We start from the raw sequence: 15,848 nt of genomic DNA on the forward strand, positions 1-15,848 counted from the left end.
CCCCCCTCTGCCTACCTGCAGTCGTCCCAGCCCCGCCTCTCCCCCAAGTTTCGCGATACGTTCCCTCAGCAGCGACTGGTCGTGAGCCACCTGGGCTATGACGGCCTGCGGGGAGTTGAGGGGAGTTGGGGGGGTGGGGAGGGCAGTTGAGGGGAGGTTGAGGGGCGGGGAGGGGAAAGGAAAAGCGAATACAACAACGCATCACCAAAACAAGCCGCCCCGCCCCGCCCCGCCCCGCCCCGTCCCCACAACAGCTGGAACCCCTAACCCCCCTTGCACCGCCCCTCCCCTGCCCCTTCCTGCCGGTCCCGGTCCACCTGCAGGTCGCTGCTCCTCCGCACTCTGTCCGAGAAGGGGTTCCCCCGGCACTTCCGGAGCATGGAGCTCTCCAGCGCGGCGGAACAGCGGACCAACTCAGACTGGGCGCCCGGAGGGGCGAGGGGGAGGGGGCCCGGGGGGGACATGTGGAAGGAGGTCAGGTATGGATGATGTTTTAGGAAGCAATACAATGCAGCGCTGACGGGTAAAGTCAAGGCCGCACCGAGCACCCCCCCCAGCTCCACTGGCCCCACCCCGGCCCCACCTCCAAAGAGGCCGCATCCGCGCCCTTCCACGCCACGAACTGGTCCAGGTAGCGCAGCCAGGCGTCATCAAACTGAACCATCAGGGAGCCTGGGGAGGGAGGGGGGAGGGAGTCAAGGATGGGGCGGGGAGGGGGGAAAGGGGGGCACGGGGAGTGGGGGGAAAGACGAACCATGAACCACGAACGAGTGAAGTGCTGCCAAGGAAAAGAGTGTACAAGAAGCAGAAGGGAGGGAAAGAGGGAGAGGGACAGCGGGAAAGGGAGCAAAAGCGGGGGGGATCATATGCGAGAAGCAAAGCGTCGACCAGGATGGGTCTCCGGGTGAAGGAAAGGTGGGATCAAATTTTCCGGATGTCAGGTAGGTAGGTCCCGCTGTGACGTCCAGGTCATCCCGCACGCCAAGACACGGTGTATCACGTACTGTACTGCACTGCCAAACCACGGAACCGGGAGGTCCCATGTACGTCTGTCCGTACACATGCCGGCTGGCCAGCCGACCGCCGGGGAGGTCGTACCGCCAAAATCACACGTGCGTACCTATGGTCATGTACGGCGACGATGACCCGGAGGGCGATGTCGGCGGCAGCAGGCCAAAGCTGCCGCCGCCGCCCAGCACCGCCGCCGCCGCTGTCGCTCTCTGCCGCCGGATCAGCTCCTCCATTCCCCGGGCGACAGGCGACGCGGCCACGTAGGTAGGGGGGGATGACCACGGCAGCGGACCCGCAGGTTCCGGCGCCGCCGCCGCCGCCGCCGCCGCCGGCGGCACCTCCGCCGGCGCAAAAATAATCCGCTCCAGGAGAGTCTCAAATCTGTCCACCAGGTCTCGCGCGGCGGCGGCCAGTGCGACCTCTCGGGGGCCTTATGTACGGCGGGGGGGTACACGTGCGTGGGAAGAGAGCGCGGGGTGGGGAAGGGGACGGTGCCGCAGAGGCTTGGGGTTTTTTCTTGGAATATACTGATTTCCGGATCACAACAAAGGTCAGAGGGCTGGCTGGGTGGGGTTCAGGGCTCTAGAGGATTTGTATAATGTCGGTGGTAGGAGTTGATGTTGGTGGTAAAGACGGTAGAGACGCACATACAGACGCACCTGACCCCGAGAACACCACCTCCGGATGCCGTACAATCATGAAGGCGCAAAGCAGCACCCGCGGCGGATATCGCTCCAGGGTGGCGTTACGCGGGGCGGTCGGGTACAGGAGCCGCAGCAAGCGACTGACGCTGGTAGCGGCAGGGCTCTGGCTCGTGCTCCCATCCGGACTCGAACACTGCACCTGGCTAGGGCCCTGGTTGCTGTGTTGGCTTTTGGAACCGCTCAATGACGACGGCACTGCTAGGCGAGCCTCCAGGCGTTGCTCCAGCCGCCGCATGAGAGCCTACAGGTGCAGCCGGTGGGTGGCGGGTGTGGCGGCGGTGGCAGTGGTGGCGGGTGTGGCGGCGGTGGCAGTGGTGGCGGGTGTGGGAGCCGCGGGCCAGGAAAATAATGTTCGGATTTTTGAAGAGAGTACGCTACGGAAGGGTTACCACACAGCACAGCAAGCCGTACCGGGAAAGGAAGGGGAGAAAGCAGGAGGGGGGGGGGAAATACCCCGCAGTGCGAGTACATGCCCCTGTAATCGGAGACACACCCGCACATACTGGACATGACAAAATTGAAGAATACGATTAGATGGAGCTGCAGTACGCGTACCTGCGTTGCCTTGAGCGTTGTTGGCGACCGAAGCGCCGATGCGAAGCGGTCGAAGCCGTCACCGCCCTCGTCGCCTTGCGAGTGGCCCTGTGGCTCCATGCGCGCCATGGCGGCAGCGGCGGCGGAGCCCCTGGGGCTGGGACTGCCCAGACCGATAACCACCGCCGCCGTATTCACCGCAGCTGGCCCCGGCGCCGGTCCCGGCCGACGAGGCACGTCGACGGCGCCGGCAGCACGCGCCGCGGCGTCCTCCGCCGCCATCGCAGCCTCCGACGGCATTGGCGCCGCCGGCAGCCGTACATTAGTGATGCCCTGAGCAACAAAAGCCTCCGCCAGCGTACGGGTCGTGCGTTTGGATTGTACGAACTCGCGCCAGACCTGCTGCAACCGTCGGCTGCTTATGGATCGACGGAGGCCCTCAAGACGACTAGACACCTCCGCTTCCGCCTCCGCCTCCGCCTCCGCTGCTGCGGCGGCGGCGGCGGTGGCGCCGCCGCTATCATCTGATGAGTCTGCTGCGACGGCGGCAGCGCCGCCGCTGCCCTCCGAAGCCGCCGTCGAGATGTCCGCCACCATCGCCTCCAGTATGTCTGTTTCTGACGTGGCCATTATGGCTGCAGTGGCAGTAGCATCGTCGCTGCTACCCCCGTCGTCGCTGTGACTTTCAGACGGTACGGCAACAACCAGGTCACGTGGGGCCGCGTCACCGCCGCCGCCAGCGGCAGCCCGCGACCGCTGCGGGCTACGGATCGGCGACGAGGGCAGCGACGGAGAGGGGCTCTTCGATTGCAAAGACTGGGAGGCAGCGGAAGGCGAGGTTGTGCCTTGGGGCGAATCAATCGCTGCCGCCGTCACACCCACCGCGGCGGCAGGCAGCGGCCGTAGGTCCTGTCGCCGCCTGCGAGCCGTCTCCAGCTTCTGCTCTAGCGCCTGTGTCACCGATATGCGTGATGAAGGGAGGCGGACGACATGGGAAAAGGCACCAGGCGGGGGAGGCCAGGTGTGCAGGGGAGGGGGAGTGTTGCGGACATGAGGGACGGACCCAATCAAGTTTAAGCTGCCGTGGCTGTCTGTCTGTCTGTGTCTCTCTCTGTCTGTCTGTCTGTCTGTCTCTCTCTCTGTCTGTCTGTGCCAGGTTCTAATGGCTGCCTATAACCTCCTCCCCCCCACACACACACACTCCCACCTCTCCCCCACCACCCCTCTCCGTGGGGCGGCTAAAGACTAAGAGGCAGGTCTCACCACCCAGCCTCACCAGTCCCCAACACAACGCCCCGCCCGGAGTCACCGCACACCTGCCGCCGCGACTCGATCTCCTGCTGCTGCATCTCCCGGGTCTGCGCACCCCGCGCGCGGGCTCGCTCCACCTGCTCGCCGCCGGAAGCCGGAAGAGCCAGGTGACACTGTCAGACAGGTTCTGCGCCATATACCATGAATACATATATCGCCGGAGTCGTTGCAGCTCCATTTCTATACCTGTCACATCCTAACAAGCTTGCACCCACCATCGACTCTTGCGCCTCCATTACGCCATCCGCCTCCCCCACTAAACCCCCAACCTGTGGGGGGGATCCCTCCTTGCCGGCCAGCCACCCTTATCACACTTCATATATGTACGCTTACAGACATGCATACATGCAGACAGACGCACTCTCCCACCTTGCTACCCGCCCGAGCGGCCCTCCTGGCTAGCCGGGCCTCTCGCTCGCTGGCGGCGCTCCGAAGCCGAGCCTCCAGACGACTGCGCTGCTGCTCCGCACCCGCCGCCGCCCGCTCCTGACTGCTGACCTGCGGTGCGGGTCGGGTCGGCCAGCAGGTCATCGCGGCCTGGCTACCACAGCTTCGATTGGCTGCAAATGACTGCGAACGATTTAAAATAAGTTCTAAGTTCTGTTCCTCCTTTCCCCTTTCCGCGCCTTCCCTTCCTTTCTGTTCGGAGAACAAACCTGACAACCCTAGCACCCGTCTGAACGAACTTCTGAAAGGCCAACAAACAAACACCCGTGTCCCAACTTCCGAATCACAACAGCACCAACTCCCCCCCCCCTCCTCTCTCACACACACACACACAATCCATCATTATTGTGGACATGCAGGTTCGCAGTTATGACACACTCCACCATGACGCCATGCCGTCAGGGCCTCAGGAGATTTCTCCTCATCATCCTCCTCCTCATCCTCCTCGTAAAACACCATCCGCACCCCACAGCGCTCGTCCACCCCCAGCCACCCACCAGTCTGCTCAGCACCAGCTCGTGCTCAGCCCGCAGCCGCTCCAACTCAGCGCCGCGCAGGGCTTCTCGCCGGCTCTCAGCCGCCGCGAGCTCAGCCTCCAGGCGCTCGGCCGCGACACTGGCGCGCTCCGCAGCCGCCGCTGCCGCCCGCTCCGCCGCGTCTTCTCGCCGCTGACTGGTCGCGGCGACACGGCGCTGTAGCTGGGCCAGTGAGGTGGCGCGGTTGACCTCAGCCGCCGCCAGGCGAGCCTGCACGCATGTGGCCCCGTGCTTACGAATTAGGGCAGCTGGACAGAATCATCATCGCAATAGGCGAAATGGAAATGTCCGTTTCAACGATTTGATCCGCAAATAGTACGCACGTGTCTGTGTGTGTGTGTGTGTGTGTGTGTGGTATGGGGTGGGGTTGGATGAAGCGTGTGTGTGGTGCGGGGGGCGGAATGGGGGGGGGTGCTTGCAGCAGATGGGCAGGAAAACTGTCAGGTGGAATCGTGTCAGGTGCCGCGTCGTTTAGATAATTTTGCTGAGAACTGCAGAGAGTACCCAGTGTCGAGTTGATGATGACTGCGGCTTCTTTCCGCAATTTTAGCCGCGACGGCCGGGCGATAACCAAAACAATGCAGAGCGAGGAGAAAGTTCACTTTGAGAATGAGCAAATAAAAAGTTGAAGAGCGCGTTTGTTTATTCGATTCCAAGCCAGTGTAAATGCGCCTATATCTGAGTATCGCTTCGACCGACCCATGGGTCACATCGCCAAAGCCCACCAGCACGATTGCTGCAGCCGTATATCCACGAGCCTGGACGCGCTAGGAAATAGTAGAAGGTTGCGAAGCAACAGCAGATGCCTGGCCGATATGCAAAGCAACGGCTGCTGATGCACGCAGGTTGCCAATTATTGCTGAAGGCTACTGATCGATCAGCGAAAAACCAAACGGATAAGGAGAGAAACTACATCCCGTTTGTGCATTTCTGCCATGAAATGTCAGCCAGCGCGCCCCTCGTGCCCGCATCCCTATCGATCAAACTCGATCTGAGGTATTGGATCCGAACCCATTTCAAAGTGACAGCTGCAGCGATGCTGCACCCCACCTTCCAATATTTCAGGTTTTCAGTAGTCCTAGATTTTCATAGCTTACGGTTCAGACGATTGACGCGCGTACCCAACATGCTTTCCGTTCCTTTTAACATATTCGGATGGGCCACAAAAATAGAGACATGAATTTGTGAGTGACGAAACTTATGGCGGCGCCTTCGGCGCCGCACTACTGGTAGGCTGCAAGCTGCACCAATACATCAAGATCTCGATTACACACAAAGCCTAAGGCTACCTGCAGTTGCTCCAAACGCCTAGCCCGGCGTTCCTCAGCAGCAGCGCGCTCCGCAGCCTTCTGGGTGCCTCCACTGCTGTGGCGAGCGCGGTGCAGCAGCCACGCGCGGAAATCCTTTGGGGCATCAATGCACGACATGAAGGAATCATTTCCAGGGTTCCAGTGATGATCAGGAGTCAGCATCTGTCATAGTATGGCGCTAGGGATTTCTGTGTGACCAATCGCCTGTGTGCGGTTACGTTTGCCGATAGCTAGGGCTTCGCAGTTGTGCTCGGGAGACCCACAGCGACAGGGCAGAGCGATATAAAGGATTAGAAAGCACGTTACATCTTTAGCGACGGTGATGTGGCAAGCGCTGCCTGTACTGTTGCATCGTTGTGCAGGACGCCAACCGGGAGCTGCAAACTGCCAGACAGGACCCATCATGCAATCCACCGAATGCAGATTACCTTCCTCCGTTGCTCAGCAGTATCTGTATGATGATACCGTTGATCACGTCTTATGTTGCTTTGCACATGCTGAGCTTGGGCATGGGAATCGTCCCTGTGAACGTCAAATGAAGCTCCACCAGGCGCGTTTTGCCCTTCTTGAGAAATGAAAAGATCTTCATAAGCGTCTGTCATGATCGCCTCTTGCCTCGACGAGGCCGATTTTTGACGCACACGCAAGCAGGCTTTCTCGAATGTATCGATTAACTGTCGCTTGCTCTCGATTGTTGTTAACCTCACACACTTTTCCTTCGTGATGATTTCTGAACGAAAAATGCTTACATTTTCATGCTTTGTGAGCTTCGTAAGAGAAGTCGTTGATGGTCCCGGAGCAAAGAAGGGTAACCTTCGTCAGCTTGAGACTTCCAGTGTGGACTTAGCCAAAAGACAATTGAATTTAATACATAGCGCCATAATAGGCGTACTGTGAGCAACTATCGAAGTGGGCAGGTTCGAAGGATGGTGATAAAGTAACGAACTCAATCATTATCTACTTTTACCACCTTGTTCCTTGATATCAAAATAGTTTCTGTATATACTACTATCACAGCCTTCGGAGGCCGCGCGCACAAAAATGGCCCCCAAGCCAGCGGGCAAGGGAAAGAGGAAGAAGAAGACAAAGGAAGAATTGGAGGAGGAACGACGCTTGGCAGAGGAAGCAGCTCGACTAGCGGAGGAAGGTCAGAGTGGCGGTCCATGTGTCGTTGGCCACTCCTGATAAAAAGAACATCTAATTGGCAAGATTGCGAAGCATGATCCCCAAGAATCAATATCCTTTGCATATAAATAGTTCCCCGCTTCGCTACCTACCAGGCATTCCTGCGACAGGCATACAGGCATCCCATGGCCGTACCCTTGACCAGCCGCACGAAGCATAGGCCACCGGAAATGTTAACCGACTTATACTGCATCGTAGGTTCCAGGTTGTCCGATAGGCACGGTTACAAGGGTACAGAACGCAAGTGGAGTATTGCGTACACCACCTAGCTCTCCGGTCCCATACTACCCCCATATCGCGCACAACGCATCCACATTACACACTCCCCATCCACATACTCCCAACCATTATCAAATACAAACTCTAAAAGCGGACAGCAGAGACCCCTTGCGCCTCCTCCCGTCCGTATAATCCCATTCCCCCTTCCTGCAGTCCTCCACCTCCTCCAGCCACCCCCGCCATCCCGTCAACACCTCGACCCCCGCGATAGCCCGCTCCTACCCATCCTCCACCCGTGGCGACTGCCTTCCCACACTCCTCCTTTCCTCCCCTTCCCACACTGCAAACCCTGCAACCCTCTCTCCGCACCCTTTCCCCATCCCGTCCTTCCTCCGCCCTTCCCACCCTTTCGGCCCGACCCCTCTCCCCAGAGCGCCTACGTGCCGAGGAGGCGGAGCGACAGCGACTCGCCGAGCTCGAGCGGCAGCGTTTGGAGCTGCTGGAGCAGTTCCTAGCTGCGGAGCGGGCCCGACTGGATGTAGAGCTGTGAGTAGGCCCTAGGCACTAGGCCCTAGGCTTTCGGCGTGCATTGCCAAACCCTCTAATTAGTTGGCACAGTAGGCGACCCGACCAGGAAGGCGGCTCCAGGGAGAAGCGAGGACAGGAGGGGAGCGGGTCCCATACGGATGGCAATCAGGAGCTCGGCAACCGGAGGCGGGAAACCGGGATCACACCGCCCTGGATGCCGAGCGGAGGTGGTCCTCGGACGTAAAGGTTGATGCTGTTGGCCCCCCGCAGATGCCCCCCTCATTTCACCGCCTTGGTGCCGGTGCGCCCGGTGTCAGCGGTGGCACACGACGAGGCGGGCCAGTGGAAAACGGAATGGTTACTTACCGCCCTTGCCGCTCTTAACCCTTCTTAAAAAAACACTCGACCTCACCGGCCCAGTTCAGCATTTGAAGGTAAAGCAGAGCACCCAATTTGAATCCCCCTCTTCTCTCCCGCGCTCCTGGGTCTGTGACTTACAGAGATGAGCTGGGTCCGCTGTTTCGTCAGTTTGAGCACGAACGTGTTCGCAGTCGCAACGAGGCGCTGGAGGCTGCCGAGTGGGAGCGTTTCCTGCGCTGTGTGCGAGTGCCTGCTCCACGACAACGTGTGGAGGTCAATGAGTTCCTGTTACGAATGAATGAGAGCTCCCGGGAGGAGGACAGCCGGAGCTTGGAGGAGGCGTTCCTGACCTGCGAGGTGTCTGTCTCGTCTGACTGTCTGTCTGTCTGTGGGGTGTATGCGTGGGGGGGGGGTTGGGGATGTGAAGGTGGTTCAGGAATCGGACACGCAGGGCCCCGGTAGGGACACAGGTAGGGGCCCGGGAGCAAAAGGGATAGCTGGGTGGGCGGGTGGGTGTGGAGTTGGTTGGCTTGTTAATCGGGGGGGGTCTTAGGGTGATGGTAGGATTGCTCGCATCGCAAATTGATAACTCCTCCAAACGCACAGCCCAGGGGCATCCCATTCGTACGTCTGCAAAAGACACACACGCATGCAAAAGCCATTCTCCGATCTCACCTATCTCACATTCGTCTACCTCACCTGAAGCCAGGCTTTGTGTTGTCGTACATTTCTCCGTACAGGACTGCCGTACAATGGTCCTGGAGACGCGCCAGGCACTTTTGGAGACGCGGAACCGTGTGGTGGGTTCTGGTGGCCCCGAGGAGGAGGCCTCACGCAAGGTCCGTGCCACCCCCATGGACTGGACCCAGGCGCTGGAGTCCGACATCAGGGAGCTGTACGCCATCATCAATGCGCGGATTGACCGCTTCACGGCTGCCGTACTGCACGTGAGAGTCGCGGCCGGGGCGGTGCCGTACTGGATGGCGTGAGGGAAAAGTGTGCGTAAAGATCGATTTGTTATTGCAACGGCAAGAGTTGGGGGGGCCCTCTGCCTTTGGGGGCTGTCGTGTTTCGCTTAGAGACGAGGGAGAAGGTTGTGTCGAAAAAGGCTGGGCAGCCTTGGGCTTTCCCGTGGGATCCTTGTCCATCCTTGCTTTTGCCATTCTGTTAATGGTATTCCGCTGTTAATGCTATTACTGATGTATATGTCCAAACGTCTAAATTTTCTGATTCTTTATTACGTACCCTTTTCCGAATCCTTCTCTCCGAATTCTTCTCCATCCTGGCTACACTGTATCTCGGCAGCACTGTGACGAGTACGCCAACGAGCGCAACGAAATCCAGCTGGGCCACGTGGCGGGGACATTCAAGTGGGGCGTGTGGGTCAACACAGCAAAGAACCCCCGACTCAAGGTACGGGTGGGGGTGGAGGGTGAGGAGGGCGGGGAAGTGCGGGTGAGATGCCGCATGCAGCCGTCGCCTGCAGCGCCAATAATAATACGGATTGGCAAGGGCAGGACGATGGTGGCGAAAAGGGGCCAGCATGGGACAGCGCGTTTGCGCATCTGTATGTCTGCCTGTCTCCCTCTCCCTTCGTGTCTCACTCGCAACACCACTGGGGCTGAAACCCGGGTTTGGCTATTGCGCGGGGTGCGGGCCCTGCCAACTCCAACTGGGGACGCGGTAACGTACCAGAAGCGTTGCCGGCCTTATCCCTAGAAATTGCTATGTAAAGTGCGATAAGAAATGACAGTAGTCGCACATCGCCATTCTGACCACCGATACCACCGCCACGACCTCCGATACCACCGCCCCCGCCGCGGCTCGAACCCACGTCCAGGTTGTGGAGATGCCGCAGCTGGATGTGACTCTGGATATCCCCAAGCAGATCGCGCTGGCCAACGTGGCGCTGAGGGTGCAACACCGCAGCGGCCCGGCAGCGGATGAGTTCTTCTGGCGGTGTGGCAACCAGTGGATGGCGGTGGGAGGAGTGCTGGTGGTAGACCTGCTGGCGCTGCCGCCGGGGGCAAAAAAGGTAGCTGGGAGTTCTGGGAGTTGTGGGGGTGATAGGAACCGTATATTGCTAAAGTCGCTTGCGTCTTGACGTAAGCAAATTTACCTTCTAAACTGATTCACATTCAACACATACATGCATACATACATGCATACAGACAGACAGACAGATAGACAGACAGACACACACGCATACAGACAGACAGACAGACAGACAGACAGACAGACAGACACGTACGTACACAATCATCGCGCTCAATTCTGTACTACACACACATGTGCCCTTCCAGGTTCGCGGCTGGACGCTGCGCCAGGTCACGGCCCTGGCCTCCAACGTACAGCGAGTGCCGTACCCCATCCCGCCCGCCGGCGCGGATCCGCTGACGTGGCAGAGCGAGGAGGAGCCCCCGCCCATGGGTGTCACGGCGCCGCTACCGCCGGATGTCGTACTATTGCAGGTGCCGTACGGATGCTAGCGTACTGCAACACCCCGCTTCTCTAATTCCCCTCACCACATCCTTAATGACGTTATACGACACGTTGTCTGCGCCCCAAGCACATGGCGCACGGTGGTGCTCTGGACCGCGGACACAACACCAAGCTTCCATTCCTGCTTAGTTCTGACAATACTTACTAGTTCATTTGGGTTTTCGGTGGTGTTGCTCTGCTGCTGGTGATTAGACAGAAGGATGGAGTGCCCTACCCGGGAGTTCGTTGACGGTTGGTTCCTCTCTCCTCAAACGTCCCCTTCCCGGGCGCGTGCGGCCCGTCACTCCCCTTCCCCCCTCCCCCTTGCCTTGGACTCCGGGAGTCGCTGTTCCTTCGGCTTTTGCAGGTCAATCAATTACCCCTAACTTCCCCCTCTCTGTATCTCCCCCTCTCCCCCTCCCTCTCTCTGCTACCGCAGGAGCCGCTGCAGGTGGCTTGGTGGGACGAGCCGCACCAGATCTGGAACGTGGATGGAATCAGGTACGGGGGGGGGAGGCGGCCAGCCTTGAAGAAGATCCAGGGAGGGCCGATTCCTGATGTACGACCTTGAAGGGACCTTGCAGGGCAACACGTACCCAGGGCCAAACCCGGGTCAAGGCTTAACTCCCAACCCCGAGTGGACAGTGCCGCTCTGGGCGATGTGTAAGACCCACTTAACTCCCCCCCTGCCTTGATCACCAGCCTCCAAAACCCCAAACCAGGCGGTAAATAGCCAAGAAGTAGCTAGAAACCCCACCGCATGTCCCTCTCACCAGTCGATTTCAAGGAAGCAGCCCCTCACCTGCCCCTGAGCTGGCGACTACTACCCATCTCTAGGTATCTTACCGGAGTTTGACGTGGCGTACTTAACCCGCCTCCCACGCCTCCTCGGTGCTGTAGCAACGTGTCGTACGATCCGGCCACCAACTACGTCTCCTTCCACACGACTCACCTGGCGCCACTGGCGCTCGTCATGTCCCGTACGCGGCTATTGCCGTACAAGGGCTGGAATGTGCGGCCCACGGGTGGTCGTAACGGCAGCAGCGCCGCCATCACCTTGGACTGCGGTCTCGAGGATCCCATCGTGATTGAGGTGCGCGTGGGCCCCTGACCATTACCGATTAGTCCTCCGCCCTGTTCCTATCCCCCCGCCCGGGTCCCGGAAAAGACGCCTTCTTTACTTGTTGGACCCTGGACATCTACCTTGAGGAAGTGTGGATGCCTTTTTTTAGGTGTGGATGTGTTTGTTCGCTGTGAGGATTTTTCCAGTTGTGTGTGTTTTTTGTTTGAGCTGCGGCCGGGGGGGGGATGCGGGCGGCACCTGCCGCTGCCTCTAGGTCTGGTCGATATAATGGCACTCGTGGCTTGGTGGCATATAATGCTACCGCAGTGGTGTCCTGTTGGGGTGGTGTTCGGCTGTCAGCTTGGGAAGACGCTCGTTTTGTTTTTTGTGGAGGCCTTCTGTTTGTGCCATGGGGCCTTGCACGCAGCAGCTTGCATCCTTGGACGTCGACAGTCGTTTCACTTTGGCTTCGGCCCCCCACGACTCCAAGGACCCTTTCCCCGTGCAACCCCTCCTTCCCATCCCAGCGTTCCTTCCTCTCTTTGCTTGGTCCGCGAGACCCCCTCACCCCATCGGCTCGGGCCCCTGTGTTGGTCTGCGTGGTGGTGGTGGCGTGGTGGTGTGGTGGTTATGGTGTGTGTTTTGACTGCCCGCAGGTGTCCACCCGCACCGCCACTTTGAGCTCCCCTAGCTGGCCCCAGCTGCAGTCCCTGCGCGGGGTGGCCATGCCGCCACTGGACCTCCTGCAGGTAGGGAAGAGGGAGGGAGGGAGGAGGGTGGGAAGGGGGGAGGGGGGAGGGAGGATTAAGTGGGTTGTCAAAACCGGTACTGATGAATCACCGTATGTACCGCACTTTCGCGTAGAGTGCGAGGCCTATCACGTTCCGCTTGTTCCTTTTCCCCTAAACCCCACTTTTCCCCGCGCTTTTTACTCATCTCCCACCCCCTATCTATCTGTCTATCTATGGTATCAGAATCACTCGTCTGTGGTTCGTCTTCCCCTCCCACCCCAACCCTACGGCCGTCGGCACTGGTCTCTTTGGCTTTTGTGATTTACGGAACGCCTCCCGCCCACCATCCCCCCTCCCGCCCACTCCCCCACCAGGCTCTCTCCGACCGCGGGTTGCACCTGCTGCCCGAGGACCGAGACGCGCCAGCAGCTGGGGTGAAAGCCAAGGAGCGGGCCACGGAGGAAGCCATGTGCAAGGACCTGGCGCTGCTGGGGTGAGACGCGCTCCCTCTAGAACACGTCAGGCGGGGCTGCGGCAGGGGAGGGCTACACCCGCGGGCCGTATACACCCGGCGACGATGGTGGCGAATAACCCCGAAGGGTTGTTGTTTAGGGGGGTAGTGCGCTCAGGATTCTGGCAGGCAGCGGCACTTGGATATCGGATTGTGGTCTGGTCTGGACGCGTAGGTATGCTTTGGGGGAGGGGGAAAGAGGGCAGACGTAGGGAAGGTATCAGGGCGTGGAGGTGGCACAAAACAGACACCACCTGCCGTGTCCCTCAACCAATCAACCTATCCAAACCCTTCCCTCCCCGCAAAAAAGAAGAGGAGGTTAGCTGTTGGTGCTCCGCGTGGGTGATGCAGCCATAAGGACAGACGTCCTGGAGCTTTGCATTAGCCAGCTTTGCATTCCAAACTACTACTCCCAACACAACCCTCCAACACCCCGGAGGCCCCACCCTCACTACCGCCACAACCACGACCCAATACACTTTGCAGGGGTGTATTCCTGCTGGCCTCTTCACGCTGGAATCAGACCGCGGAACCGGATGAGGCCCTGGCCCGGCTGTCCGAGGTGGTGGACTGGGAGGAGGGCGGCCGCACGCAGCCGCAGCACGTGGCAAGAATCTTTACTAAGGAGAAGGAGGACGGCGAGCGGAGAGTGCTGGCGGTGATGCGACGGGTGGGTGCTGGGTAGGGACGGGGCGAAATGCGGGGCAAGGGGATGAAGAGGTTTTGAGCAAGTAAAAACGCCGGGGCATGTGTGAGGTGAGGTGAGGGGTTGGGTTGGCGCGCGCTCGCAGCCTTTGCCCCTGCGTACTGCTTGACCTCAATTCCGCCTCCAATCGCGTTTTGACTCCAAGATTGGTTTGTGGTGGCGGTGGCTGCCCAAGTGGTCGACAGGCAAACATGGTCTACATGCCTGCCTTGAAACAATAGCCTTTGTTTGGGTTCCATGTAAAGTATCCGTGTTCAAGTTATACGTGTTCTACCTGTTATACCATCCACGCCGTCACCCCCAACAGGGTGCCAAGGGTGTGGCATTCTCCGACGCACTGGACAAGCGCGAGGAGTACCCCAGACTGCCCGGCGTGGAGAGCGTGGAGGCGGTCAAGGCGTGCGGGGAAACCATCTTTGGGGAGGTGCGCTTCGGGGAGCTGCCCCGGTTGGGGCCATGGGTGGGCGATTGGACGAGATGTCCTGAGAGAGTAAGAGTGGAACAGTATACAATAAAGAGCGGGGAGACACAGACATCAGCCTAACGCTGACCCTCTCCCTTCCCTTGGCTCCGCCTCCGCCTCCTCACCCTCCCGCACATGGGTGCCGCGAGAATACTCGCCACCCGGCGGGAGGGGAGGGAGGGAGTGCTACTACTCCCCTAAGTTGCGGTCCTGCGTGAACCCACTTCAATCATCAAAAAAAGAGGCGGTGCTCGTTCTCCCCCCAGGTTCCGGTTCCTTCCCCCTGACCCCCCCATCGTGAAGAACAGAACAACCCCCGACTGACCCCCAACAGAACAACCCCCGACTGACTTGTGCACTCTTCATACACTCCTCGCCTCTCCAAGTACCAGCAGTTACCACCACACCACACGTCTCGCACTCATGCATTCATCCACCACTTCTCCAACATCCCCCCAAACACACCTTCCCCCCCCCAGTGTTACACATTGTTTTTACTGAACTGCGCCATGCTCCTGTGTGGGCCGGCCCGCCATCATCGCCTCCACGCGGCGGGCCGATCCCGGGACTTCCCACCCGTCCGTCCCGCGACGACAGGTCCACGCCAGCGTGCTATCGTTGCTCCGCGGGCAGTTCGTGGTGCCGGGAGCCGCGGACAATCCCCTGGCCCTGAGGCTGTGTGCCTCCGCGGAGGGTCTGGAGCTGGCGAGAACCACATCACCACTCTTTACCGCCACACTCGCTCAAACCATGCTGGCGCTGCGGCTGTTCAGCTTCAGCTGAGAGGCGACTGCCGTGGCGACTGCGGTAGCTGTGGCGTAGCCGCCCGCTGCAGGCGTGTAGCCGCCGCGACGGGAAAGGAGGAAGGGGAGCTACGTCTGCGCAGTAGCTAGGCCCCCGAGCTGCGGCGGGTCTGGGGCGGGGCGAGGCGGGGGTCCCGGTTCGGCACACGTGAGCGGTGCTGCCCAATGTAGTGGCGGTGTCAGAGGGGGAGATGAGCGTGCGGCAGTGCGTGCGGATAGTGGGGAGAGTGGGGGCGGGTCCCCGCACCCACCGAGGCTAGGCGCGAGCTGGTGATGGACAGCTTTCCTGTGTCTCATAATGCGTAGAACTTGGGTGCGGATGCGGATTTCAAAGCTTTTTTAGCAGTGACTGCAGCGGCGCAGCACTGGAAGAGGCCTGGCCTAGCCTGCTCAGGCCGGTCAAATTGCAACAGTGCAGTGACCGCCGTTCGCATGTGTTTGGTTTGTGAGCCCGGAACATGTGGGGTGCTGCTTTTTGCGAGATGCACCGTTAGTTAAGGGTTGTTTGTAAGGGGCAGGGCGCAGGGCTGGAGGCCGCGGCTGCGTGGCTGGAGCGAGGATCTGGGAGCCGTCTGCGTGGCTTCCTGAAGTCGTGGGTACCGCATTCGTCTGGTGGTGGAGGGGGTCCCGAAGTTAGGGCCCTGTGAGCGCGTGTGGAAGACGTGAGTTTGTGGTGTGATGCGAAAAATCTAGTCAGTCAGCCAGGCCTTAAGATCCGGTAAGAATCTTGCGGCCTAGGTTCTGGCAGCAGCCTATATCAGGAACTGTGTGTCGTTGCGAGGGCAAGTGCTTGGGTTGGAATTGCTGTGGCTCGGTATTTAACGCAACACCTCATCAAAATTATCAATTATAAAATCATTGTCGATTTCCCTTTTTTGTGCCACAGCGCCAGGCTGTTGCGCAGTGCATGGCCGGCGGGCTGCAGGCAATGCTGTACCTCAGCAT

The 15,848-nt window shown here is 59.7% G+C and overlaps 2 protein-coding genes across 2 annotated transcripts in view; one reads left to right on the forward strand and one right to left on the reverse strand.

Annotated features, from left to right (window-relative positions):
• VOLCADRAFT_92991 (uncharacterized protein) overlaps positions 1-6,610 on the reverse strand; it is a gene marked incomplete at both ends in the record, with an annotated part of 17,579 nt that extends 10,969 nt beyond the window's left edge. Inside the window, 14 exons of the mRNA XM_002952366.1 lie at positions 16-105; positions 318-419; positions 584-672; positions 1,121-1,441; positions 1,671-1,956; positions 2,271-3,065; positions 3,132-3,200; positions 3,566-3,637; positions 3,930-4,058; positions 4,505-4,753; positions 4,867-4,870; positions 5,243-5,301; positions 5,833-5,908; positions 6,603-6,610. Coding sequence (XP_002952412.1) covers positions 16-105; positions 318-419; positions 584-672; positions 1,121-1,441; positions 1,671-1,956; positions 2,271-3,065; positions 3,132-3,200; positions 3,566-3,637; positions 3,930-4,058; positions 4,505-4,753; positions 4,867-4,870; positions 5,243-5,301; positions 5,833-5,908; positions 6,603-6,610 — 2,349 coding nt within the window. The remainder of the gene's footprint in view (positions 1-15; positions 106-317; positions 420-583; positions 673-1,120; positions 1,442-1,670; positions 1,957-2,270; positions 3,066-3,131; positions 3,201-3,565; positions 3,638-3,929; positions 4,059-4,504; positions 4,754-4,866; positions 4,871-5,242; positions 5,302-5,832; positions 5,909-6,602) is intronic.
• A 284-nt stretch (positions 6,611-6,894) lies between these two features.
• Positions 6,895-14,883, forward strand: VOLCADRAFT_92992 (uncharacterized protein; the record flags this gene model as incomplete). Its single annotated transcript, XM_002952291.1, has 15 exons — positions 6,895-7,000; positions 7,689-7,803; positions 8,286-8,502; positions 8,886-8,984; positions 9,015-9,092; positions 9,451-9,600; positions 9,986-10,180; positions 10,449-10,616; positions 11,066-11,127; positions 11,527-11,719; positions 12,346-12,438; positions 12,795-12,913; positions 13,418-13,601; positions 13,945-14,061; positions 14,698-14,883. 15 exons carry the CDS (start codon positions 6,895-6,897, stop codon positions 14,881-14,883), a joined length of 2,082 nt encoding a protein of 693 aa, XP_002952337.1.
• Positions 14,884-15,848: the final 965 nt, after the last annotated feature.

Source organism: Volvox carteri (genome assembly GCF_000143455.1).
Source record: "Volvox carteri f. nagariensis unplaced genomic scaffold VOLCAscaffold_29, whole genome shotgun sequence".
In the NCBI taxonomy this organism is placed as follows: domain Eukaryota; kingdom Viridiplantae; phylum Chlorophyta; class Chlorophyceae; order Chlamydomonadales; family Volvocaceae; genus Volvox; species Volvox carteri.